The 12,204-nt window shown below is 41.4% G+C and overlaps 1 protein-coding gene across 9 annotated transcripts in view; it reads left to right on the plus strand.

The window, feature by feature from the left end:
- Window positions 1-12,204, plus strand: part of LOC108707614 (disks large homolog 2) — a 659,829-nt gene that overhangs the window by 592,758 nt on the left and 54,867 nt on the right. For all 9 annotated transcript variants that reach the window (XR_005965552.1, XM_041582854.1, XM_041582851.1 and 6 more), the window contains one exon: window positions 10,289-10,465. Coding sequence is in view for 8 of the 9 variants with exons in the window: in XM_041582854.1 (XP_041438788.1) it covers window positions 10,289-10,465 (177 nt within the window). In the remaining variant the exon portion in view is untranslated. The remainder of the gene's footprint in view (window positions 1-10,288; window positions 10,466-12,204) is intronic.

A 12,204-nucleotide genomic window follows, 5' to 3' on the forward strand; every position in this document is an offset into this window, starting at 1 on the left:
GGAGCAAGATATAGTGGCAGTTTATTTAGTGAGCAGCTTTCTGGTAGTTGGGGTGAATATCCTTGCAGTGATCAAGCCACCAGACAGGGACATGAGTGGGTGAGCTCAGGAGCAGGGACAGATTCCCCTTGGCATCCCTAGTGCTAGTTATTGGTTTGAAGCAACACTACTGACTGCTGTTACTTCCTCCTGGTTGATTTGAACACCAGAAAACTCCCAGGACTCATTGGAGGGGAAGGTGTTTAAAGGGCACATACACACACACACACACACTGTTGGGAGTTGCAGGGAGTTGCTCAAAACAAAGAGGTATCCAGGAGGCACTGGCAGCAAAGCTCAACAAAATCACACTATTCTCAGGTCCACCTACGGGCGTGTTACATAACTTGTATCCAGAGGGGCCCATATAAGTCCTAGGGCCTCTGAAGATTGCCCTTTCTGCCACCAAATCACCTTTGAGTGGATTAATTCTAATGTTGATGTTGCTCTGCTGTGAGAAGGCTCAGTTCTTTGTATTATCTCCCCAGGTAACAAAGTTCAGAGAGGATAATACATCTTAGTTCAGAAGCTTGCCCTACTCTAGGCTCAGATGGGAATGAATACTTATAAAATAGAGACCGCTGAAGCTGAAAAAGATCGTAAATGTTTTTGGGGGTACTCTCCTTCCCCCTACATTTCCTAACATATTGCATCTAAACGATACAGAGGGCACATGTGTAGGGCAATATAACACATTTATTTTATTCTATTCTATGAAGCTTTCCTGGGCTTGTGTAATGTAATGTATTTGCTGCTACATATACGTCCATTGTACTTTAACTTGGTGCTGTATGCAAATTAGGCAACACTAGCGCAACTTCGCTTTGCTTGACTAAATTAATGGTAGTGCAACTACGCTACCTTTCGCCTCCCTGAGTGTAACTTCGGATTTTAGTGAATCAGCGGTGCCCTGTCGAAATTTCGTCTGGCGAAGTGCGGTGAAGGCATCGCTAGCGCATTTTCGGCGCTTAGTGAATTTGCCCCATTAACTGAATCAGCATCACAACATCACCCGGCAGTGCATTCCCCAACCTCACTGTCCTCACTGTGATGAACCCCCTACTCTGTTCCTTTAAATGAAACTTCTTTTCCTCTAGTCTGAAGGGGAGGCCTCTGGTACGTGATTCTCTTTATGGGTAAAAAGGTCCCCTGCTATTTGTCTATAATGTCCTCTAATGTACTTGTAAAGTCTAATCATGTCCCCTCACAAGCGCCTTTTTTCCAGAGAAAACAACCCCAACCTTGTCAGTCTCCCCTCATAATTTAAGTCTTCCCTCCCTCTAACCAGTTTAGTTGCACTTAGTCTCTGCACTCTCTCCAGCTCATTTATATCCCTCTTAAGGACTGGAGTCCAAAACTGCCCCCATACTCCAGATGAGGCCTCACCAGGGACCTATAAAGAGACATAATTATGTTTCATCCCTTGAGTTAATGCCCTTTTTTATACAAGAACTTTATTTGCTTTAGTAGCCACAGAATGACACTGCCCAGAATTAGACAACTTGTTATCTACAAAGACCCCAAGATCCTTCTCATTTAAGGAAACTCCCAACACACTGCCATTTAGTGTAGAACTTGTATTTATATTATTTTTGCCAAAGTGCATAACCTGCATTTATCAACATTGAACCTCATTTTCCAGTTTGCTGCCCAGTTTTCCAGTTTAGACAAATCACTGTGCAAAGTGTCAGCATCCTGCATGGAACCTAGAGTTCTGCACAATTTAGTCTCATCTGCAAAAATAGAAACAGTACTTTCAATGGCCACCTCCAGGTCATTAATAAACAAGTTGAAAAGCAAGGGACCTAGTACAGAGCCCTGCGGTACTCCACTAACAACACTGGTCCAATTAGAAAATGTTCCATTTACCACCACTCTTTGTAGTCTATCTTTTAGCCAGTTCTCTATCCAGGTACAAATACTATGTTCCAGGCCAACATTCCTTCATTTAACCAGTAACTGGCACTGTATCAAATGCTTTAGCAAAGTCTAAGTAAATCACATCCACTGCCATCCCAGAATCCAGGTCCCTGCTCACCTTCTCATAAAAAGAAATTAAGTTAGTCTGGCAAGATCTATTACACATAAAACCATGCTGGCACAGACTCATAGTATTATGATTTGCTATGAAGTCCAGTATCTTATCCTTTAATAACCCTTCAAAAAGCTTTCCTACCACTGACGTCAGACTAACTGGCCTATAGTTTTGAGGCTGAGAACGGGATCCTTTTTTGAATAGAGGCACCACATTAGCAATTCGCCAGTCTCTCGGCACTATGCCAGAACTCAATGAATCCTGAAAAATTAAGTAAAGAGGATTGGCAATCACAGAGCTAAGCTCGCTAATTACCCTGGGATGAATACCATCTGGCCCTGGAACTTGATGGATGTGTGTCTTTTTTCAACCAAACTTGCAATGATATTATGCACTTGTTGAGACCAAATATTGTGTCATATATCCAACCCACCTACTGGGAAGGCAAAACCCATCTAGTTACAATACACAATTCACACCCACTAACCAATCATCTTTTCTTAATGTGCCAAATGGTATAATGAATCTGTGAAGACAGATTCACCTAGATATTAGGAATATCCTATATAAACCCCTTCATTGTGTTTTGAACAAGCAAAGGTTGACCATAAACAGGGCAACAGAGAAGATATAACCCCTTTTTAGCATAATGCAAAGCTACAGGTTCTGAATCCATCCTGCTATCATCTATATTCATTACTTTCTGCAAGAGGAGCAAGACACACAGATTATTCAAACAGGAATCCTATACCCAAACAAATTCTCTCCTCCTGCACTTGTAAGATTAGTGAACTGCAAACCCGCTTAGAGAAATGTTACATCCTTTTCTAGTTCGGCGCGGCTTACGGGAAATGAGCTTTAAACCTCCTGTCTGCAGGGAATACGCCAGAAGAATATTTTATAGGCAAAAGAAATTGACATAATATCTTATTTTAGGTAAATTGAGAAATAATAAAAAATAAAATAATCTCCCTGAGTTGATCATCGGTCCATGTTTACTGAAATGATTATAATCCCAACTGCTGGAGAGATTTTCACAACTACAGTGAGATTTTTAGCAATCGGGGGAACCATCTGGAGGGATGTAGAAGGGCTGGAACATAATATTTGCAGCGCGGGATGAAGCAGCTGCCTTTGTATTTGCTTTGGGAAGAGATAAAAAGTACATTTAAAGGTCTGTTCACCTGAATATTAACTTATACAGGTAAGGAATCGATTATCTGGAAAGCCATTATGCGGAAAGCTCCTAATTACAGAAAGGCTATCTCTCACAGACTCCGTTTTATCCAAATAATTCAAATTTTTAAAAATGATTTCCTTTTTCTGTGTAATAATAAAACAGTCGCTTGTACTTGATCCCAACTAAGATATAATTAATCCTTATTGAAGACTAAACAATCCCATTGGCTTTATTTAATGTTTACTTGATTGTCTACTAGACTTAAGGTATGAAGATCCAAATTACGGAAAGATCCATTATCTGTATAACCCCTGTCCGCAGCATTCTGGATAACAGGTCCCCATACCTGTAGTATGATGCGGACAGCAGTATTGGGATGGCTGAACAGTGTGTATATCAGTGTGAAGTCTAACACCAACCATGGCCTCTTTCTTCACCTGATGTCAACATCAAAGGCTCTTCATGAGAAGGATCAGCAATCATAGTGGACAACTAAATTCATTCACATTAACAAGTCTGTTTATTAATGGCTGATTTTAACCCTGGAGAGTCCAGGCTCACTAGACATGTTGAGGCAGATTTACCGCTTCGCACCCATTGCAACACTTCGCCAGGCGCAAATGCGCTCAGACCACCATTTCACTAAAAAGCAGCGTTTCATCGTGGGCGCTGAACTATCGTTACTTCATCGATGCCAGCATTTGATAGTGAAGATGTGCTAGCGTTTATTTTCTATCAAAACTTCGCTAGGGATCTTGCGCTCAGGTCAATTTGCGTAGGGCGGGAAATTGAAAGTTGTATGGACGTCTTTTATAGGCAATCAGGGTGAAAAAAGGAAAAGTCGTCAGCGTTTTTTGGACTTTGCGGAGTAACGACCATTCGGCAGAGTGAAAAGTCGCCTGTCGATAGAGTGAGAATGACTACTTGCGCCTGTGTCTTTTGCTAGCGAATTGATTAACGTTAGTGAATCGGTGATGTCCCTGCGGGTGGTAACGATAGCGAATCTAGCGTTAGCCACTTTGCCCTTTAGTAAATCTGCCTTGTTGAATATGTAGGTGTAGGCACCATAGGTGGCTTTCAACAAACTTGATTTGTTGATCATTGTTTCAAACAGGACTTTTATAATTGTCTTTGAATTAGCTTTCAGCAGTTTATTAGTTAATATCCTTCAGTTCGTTATATTTCACAGCCTCAGCATCAAGAGCTTTCAGGTGAAACCAAAGACACAAGACTCTTTTTTTTTCTAATCAGCCAAACAAAGCCAACACACTCCACATTTCAGAATCTCCAGTGGGAACTATCAGCTTAATAGCACAACACCACTGGGAGAAATTTGGGAATGGCGCCTGCAACATCTCGGATGCCGATGAAATGCTGTAACCATAGAAAAAGTAGAGTATTGTGTTGCTCTCGGCTCTTCGAGTGTTTCTGCTGAGCCTGGTTAAGCTGAGTTTGCTCATATTATGCAGTAAAAGTCACATTCAGTTGATGACCCGCAGGGTGGTGTATGGTGCAGCTCTATCAAGTTGGGCGCCAATAACTCCAACGTTCCCCAGCTTATAAGCCTCACTCTGTGCACCATATGTCTATTGCTTTATGGCCTTCATTTAGGAGTGTTGAGCTTACAGAGGCTACAAATGGTACATTAGTCTCCTGGGCTTACAACGAGCTCTCGAGGTTTGTAAGAAACATTTCCATAATCAGTTCTTCTCCCTCTGAGTTTATATTAACCAACATGCTGCCGGCTTCTCATACTGAGGAATATGTTTATCTGAAAGGGAAGGTCACCTTCAAATAAACTTACATGAAGGCATTGGTAATCGAGCATCATTTCATTGCTTATTTTGGATTAGGGTTTGACTGGGCAGAACCAGTCCCTGAATGAAGCCTAGAGGTGTAACTATAGAGGAGGTCCCGGACTGTGGGGTTTGTATCCTCTATCAGGGCCGGAACTAGGGGTAGGCAGAAGAGGCACGTGCCTAGGGTGCAAATGTGGAGGGGCGCCAGGCACCGTACCTCTTCTGCGCCTTGCCCCTAGTTCAGCCGCTTTTTTCCCCACCTGTAGCAGCAATCAATGTCTTCCTAGGCGCGTACCCTTCCCAGACGCGCACTCTTCTGCGCCTGCTCGTGCGGACGATTGGCTTGTGCGCTTGATCACCCATGAGCGCCTGTGCGTGCGCGCACTTCAGAAGGGGGCAATGTAGTCAGTCGGGTTGCCTTGGGCGCCCAACTGACTTGGCCCGGCACTTCCTCTATAGCTAATAATAAAAACCGATTTTCCCCAGCTGCTTTCTTACCGGTGAGGAAGGGGGGAGCAAGTCGGGACTGGACGTGGGAGGATTTGGAGTGGGACCTGGGGGCAGATTCCCTAAAGGGCAAAGTGGTTAACTCTAGCATCAATTCGCGAGCATTACCGCCTGCAGGGACTTCGCCTAACGGGCGCAAATTCACTAAGGTGCCGATTTTACTGAACGTTACCTCATTTGCCAGACTTGCCCTCGCCAGCTCAGACCAGGTGAAGTGCAATGGAATGCATAGGACTTCCTCAATATTTACTGCAAACATTTTCTAAGTCCCAAAAAACGCTGGTATTTTTTCCTTTTTTCAGAGCGATACCCTGCAAAGGACCATAAAAAATTTTTTGGGTAGCAGGGTTCCCCCATATATTTCCTAACATTTGGAACATAAACTATCCACTGGGCTCATGTGTAGGGCAATATAACAACTCTATTGTCTTTATTAAGGTTCCCTGGACTTGTGTAATGTAATCAATTTGCTGCAACATATACGTCCAAGTAACTTTATCATTTCCCGCCGTGGGCAAATTAGGCAACGCTAGTGCATCTTCGCTTCGATTGCGGAAGTAACGCCAACATTGGCCAATGCAACTTCGCACTTTAGTGAATTAGCGTTATTTGTTACCCTGGATAATTATTTTACATTTGGTTATTAAAAGTTGTTTTCTTTTTCTTTTCGTTGGAAGCAGTGAATTCAACCCTAAAGTTAAAAAACCCTAATCCGACATAGACCCCCCTCCCTCCTCCCCCCAGCCTAAGTGTTACCCCGGGAAAATGCCCCTAAAGTTTTACTTGCCCCTCGGTGCAGATTCAGCCATTGGAGTTCACAGGCGCCAACTTCTTCTCCTTCTCGAAAATCTTCAGAATTAGACCAGCGTTTCGGCTCATGCTCAAATGGAGCAATTTTCTGTCTGGCGACAACTGCGCATGGGCCGAAACTCACGAAAATTGCCAAAGCGCCAACCTCATTCCAAAGATTACCGAAGCGGCTGATGATGGCGCCCCATGAATAGGGATGTCGCGGACTGTTCGCCGGCGAACTTGTTCGCGCGAACATCGGCTGTTCGCGTCCGCCGCAAGTTCGCGAACGTTGCGCGACGTTCGCCAATAGGCGTTCGCGTCAAAATCGTTCGACCATTCGACCATTCGATCGCTAAAATCGAAGGATTTTCGTTCGAATCGAACGATCGAAGCCATTGGATTGAATGAAATCATTCGATCGAATGGCTTCAATCGTTCGATCGAACGATTAAAATCCTTCGATCGTTCGAAACGAACAATTTTCGGATGTTCGAAGTTCGCGAACTGTTCGTGAACTGTTCGCATTTTTTGCCGGTGTTCGCGAACGGCGTTCGCGAACACATTATCGGCGGTTCGCTACATCCCTACCCATGAACTCCGATGCCTGAATGGGTAAGTAAAAAGGGGCATTTGCTGGGGTAACAATTAGGCTGGGGGAGGAGGGTCTATGTAGGGTAAGAGTTTTTTAACATTAGGGTTGAATTCTCCTTTAAGGTGCAATCTTAAGGGTCATTCTTTTTTCTAATGGTTATATTCAATAAGTATTTCACACCATTTGTTGTTTCTCTAATTGATGGAAGGTGTTCCCGACTCCATAAACGTATAAAATGGCGTTCTAGTTACGCCGCTGCTGAAGCCCTTGCAGCTGCCCTGACCTCCCTACCTGGCCCTCGTTGTGGCCGTGAGAAGAAGAAGGCCAGGGGGGTGGGGGAGAGTCCGACACAGTTTTAGGGGGTTTGTTAATTAACTTTTTATCCTGTAAGTTCTATACCCTGGAACTCTGTCCCTTAAAAGTTTTCCAAAAAGGTTTTAAAACAATAATGTCCATCGTTATTGCACAATCCTGCCTGCATTGCTTTACTCACGTGATATTTTTCTATTATTGTGATCAGTAGCTTAGATGCAGTAAAGTCTGGCTTCAGCAAGAAGCTTCATCTGGATATAATGGAGTTTCATGCATTATAAATGCAATCGCACCATCAGAGCTCGTATAGGAATCCAACTGGAAAAATAAAAAATAAAACACCATAAAGAGCCTCTATTGGCCGTTGTCAGTTGCTGGAAATACGGAATGTTTTTCTAACAGAAATGTTCATCAATTTTTGAGGCTAATTATATTTCTAAGTCATTTTATTATTCAATCTGTTTCGGGAATTGCCTTACGCAGCCAAGGATGCTTGAATGTAAAGTTTCATGTGAAATGTAAAGGCGTATAATAATATTTGTGATATGGGGGGCTCGTTTGCTAAAGCAAGTGCAAATAATGTGTATTTAAACTCAATTCACTTAGGTACTTGTGTCAATGTAACATGTTCCTAACAACTTGTGCTTAGCACCAATACAGCACTTCTTGGATATGCCCATTGGGGATGTGTTACCCCCAGGGCTCCTTTTGTGTGTTGCACCTACACTCCAAACCAGGGTTGGACTGAACTGGTGGGACACTGGGAAAAAACCCGATGGGCCCGCGGCTTTAGTGGGCCGCGCCAGACCAGATCCACACCCTGGTCTTCTTCCTGCTTCAAACAGTCAGCAGTGTGCGAGCTGATGATGCGCATGCGCAACTGCACAAAGCGCAGCGGGGGAGGGTTGCAGGGTCCAGAGGTGGGCCCTGAGGCAGAAGCCCTGGTGGGTCTCCCAGTCCAACCCTGCACCCAACGCATTTTAAACGTTTAAAGGAATTGTAAACCCTCAAAGTACCCTTTAAGTACTTTTGCACTTTACATAATTTATTTTCTAGTTTTTGACTAGTTTTTAAACTTCTTATGTAATAAATCGTAAACAACAGCGCCACCTGCTGTTCATTTCTGCTGACTGGCAACAGTCGGCTGAAAATGAGTTTCTTGCTCGGAAATCATAACATATCACATGACTTGTATCTACTCACTATCAATGGTCTAAGCAGAGAAACATCACAAGACTTTCCATTTCTCAGGAAATTCATTTTCAGCCAGTGGAGCTGTTATAGTGGCAGTTTAAAAATGGCTAGTATCTTGAAAACTAGAAACAAAATTAATGTAAAGTGCAAAAGTGCTCAGAAGAGTGTTCTGAGTAATTAAATACACGTTTTTAGAGTTTACATTACTGTACCGTACCTTAAATGGATAGTATTCTTCTATGTTGCTGAATGCTGAATATGCTTCCAATTGAACCTACTTCCATTAAGAAAATACAGTGAATTAACATGATAATTAGAAAGCGCCTACCATTATCCCACCCCGTTTGGGTGGACTTTAGCAATTTGCACTTCTTTCATAAATAAGCCTATCAGAGTGAACTTGATATTCTTCATTAACATATTATAGAGGAATAGATGCTTTAAAGGGAACGCTGACCTGGAGTATCTTAGTGTGAAATAGACTGAACTGGAGAAATAGGCATGGTCCTCTTGACTTCTTTATACAGGTATGGGACCTGTTATCCAGAGTGACTGGGACCTGGGTTTTCCGGATAATGGATCTTTCCATGATTTGGATCCTCATACCTTAAGTCTACTAGAAACTCATTTAAACATTGTATAAACCCAATAGGCAATAGGTTTTGCTTCCAAGAAGGATTAATTATATCTTAGTTGGGATCAAGTACAAGCTAATGTTTTATTATTACAGAGAAAACATTAAACATTTAAACATTTGGATAAAACGGGTCTATGGGTGACGGCCTTCCCATAATTCAGAGCTTGCTGGATAAAGGGTTCCCAGATAATGGCTCCCATCATTTTACTGCTTTGTGTGCCCCAAATATGTGATTTAAAGGCCTATTAAATTGAAAACGTTGCTGTTCAAAGCTCCAATTTTTTTGTACTAGAAGGTGCAGCTCCCAGACTAGAACATGATAAAATCATTTTGCAGCAACAAGTCTGGCAATTCTTTATGAAGCTCACACTACTGATATTCTTACCGTTCCCCCATAACAGTTTATTTACCAAGAATAACAACGCTACTTAGGATAACACATGCCAAGGGGCAGTTAAACCTTTCATAGTGGCAACATTTCATTAGAGGACTCATTATAGCCACGAACCACAAAATGAGGCACTTTACTCGCCAGCCAAGAGTCCTTATTATGTGGGATGATTAGATGACGACTGGGTAGGCAAGATCCCATCTTTCCTAAAACGGATTCATAATATCATTCATAATAGCCGTGTACCATATGTACAACAAATCCATTTCCTAAAGAAGTAGGGTCTGGAATTGCAGATGGTATCATGGGGTGTGTGCAATGAAGACAAGACGGTTCTGTCTAACCCTCAGTAGGCAGTGCAGGATTATAAGAAATACCTTATCGAACTGGGAAAGTACAGAGATGAGTAATCAAATTAATAATTAAAAAGGAAAAGAAACTGTTTAGATATGGACAACGGTTGCCAATGTTCATTTATGCTATTCTGAGAACAGGTAATGCATTTTCCCTAGGAGAGCACCATCATTATAGAGTTGCATCAATGGGATCCATCAATGTCTTCATTAGTATAAATATACTGTATTTTTTTTAAGCACACTTGTTACATAACATCTGAGATCCATTGATCAAGGTGCAGTCACTATAATTGGTAATGGAAGCAAAACAGCCTTATTTCTGCTATTAATCTTTCTATTTCGAAATCTACTTTTAGATTGTTGACTGTTGACTGTTATTCTTATCCCAGTGTTTTTTCATGAAAATGCCTAAAATACAGTATTTCAAATGTGATTTCTCTGATGTTTGTTACAGAGCCATGTTTGACTATGAAAAGAGCAAAGACAGTGGTCTCCCTAGTCAAGGGCTCAGCTTCAGATATGGGGACATTCTACATGTGATCAATGCTTCTGATGATGAATGGTGGCAAGCCAGAAGGGTGACTCAGGATGGAGACAGCGAGGAGATGGGAGTTATACCCAGCAAAAGAAGGTATGGCATAGGGAATTATTTTTGGCTTAAAAAAATGTGCTTCTTGTAAGAATGAAACTAAATTCTGACGCATTTCGTGTCCCATGTAAGCGCTACATGGAGCAAGAAATGCGTCAGGCTTCACTATGTTAAAGGATATTGAAACTTTTTAATGAAATAATAGTCAGCATATATTGACTGTGGTTCAGTTTGTGTCTGCTCATTCTTACAAGAAACATTTAGGGGCTTTTTTACTTAGTTCGAGTGAAGGAATAGAAAATAACAAACTTCGACCTTCGACTACGACTTCGACTTTGAATCGAACGATTCGAACTAAAAATCGTTCGACTATTGGACCATTCTATAGTCAAAGTACTGTCTCTTTAAAAAAAAACTTCAACCTCCTAGTTCGCCACATAAAAGCTACCGAAGTCATTGTTAGGGAAGGTCCCCATAGGCTTTGCTATCTTATTTAGGTAGAATAAAAATTGTTCGATCAATGGATTAAAATCCTTCGAATCGAACGATTCAAAGGATTTAATCGTTCGATCGAACAAAATTTCGCTAAATCCTTCGACTTCGATATTCGAAGTCGAAGGATTTCAATTCGGCAGTCGCATATCGAGGGTTAATTAACCCTCGATATTCAACCATAAGTAAATTTGCCCCTTGGTGTTTCTCCTCAAGCTGAAGGTCTGGCTCATGAGCACCTGGTTCATTTTCACAAGTCTTAAAAAATGTGTCTAACACTGACCTGAATGGATAAATAAGTCAATCCAAATGTATATATTTTTTTTAACTTAAAAGGGAATTATTTTTTACCATTTTCCCTACAATTAAAAATAATTGCAAAATGTAGGTAACAATAAAGTGTCTGAACTTGCACCTTCTTAATGAAAAGAATTTGGACATAAAACTGCCTGATTTTGCTAAACTAAATAAAATCACACAAACTCAAATACCGGGCCATAATCAAGGTAAGTAAGAAAAAGTTATTTCATGAGTAACAACTAATGGACAAGATTCAGTTTGAGGAGAAAAATCTGTTCTCCTAATTCAGATTCAAAGACTTCAATAGAGCTTTCATGGGATAAACTGTGAGATATGTTATTTCTGACTGAATCTGGGCCAGTATTTGAGTTTGGGTGATTTTATTCGGTTTAGCAAACTCAGGCAGTTTTAGGGGCCCATTTACTTAGCTTGAGTGAAGGAATAAAGGGGAACAAAAACGTAAAATTTCGAATGTTTTTTTTGGCTACTTCGACCATCGAATGGGCTACTTCGACTACGACTTCGACTTCGAATCGAAACAATTCGAACTAAAAATCGTTCGACCATTCGATAGTCGAAGTACTGTCTCTTTAAAAAAAAACTTCAACCCCCTAGTTCGCCACCTGAAAGCTACCGAAGTCAATGTTAGCCTATGGGGAAGGTCCCCATTGGCTTAGCTATCTTTTTTTGGTCTAACAAAAATCATTCGATCGATGGATTAAAATCCTTCGAATCGAAGGATTTAATCGTTCGATCTAACAATTTTTCGTTCAATTGAACGAATAGCGCTAAATCCTTCAACTTCGATATTCGAAGTCGAAGGATTTAACTTCGACAGTCGAATATCGAGAGTTAATTAACCCTCGATATTCGACCTTAAGTAAATTTGCCCCATATTGTCCAAATTATCCATGGGTTTTCACGTGATGAAGCTTTTTCTCACTGAATTGAATGTGGCCCATATCTGGGAAAAACATTGCATCTGATGT

The sequence above is a fragment of the Xenopus laevis genome, chromosome 2L (assembly GCF_017654675.1).
Source record: "Xenopus laevis strain J_2021 chromosome 2L, Xenopus_laevis_v10.1, whole genome shotgun sequence".
Taxonomy (NCBI): domain Eukaryota; kingdom Metazoa; phylum Chordata; class Amphibia; order Anura; family Pipidae; genus Xenopus; species Xenopus laevis.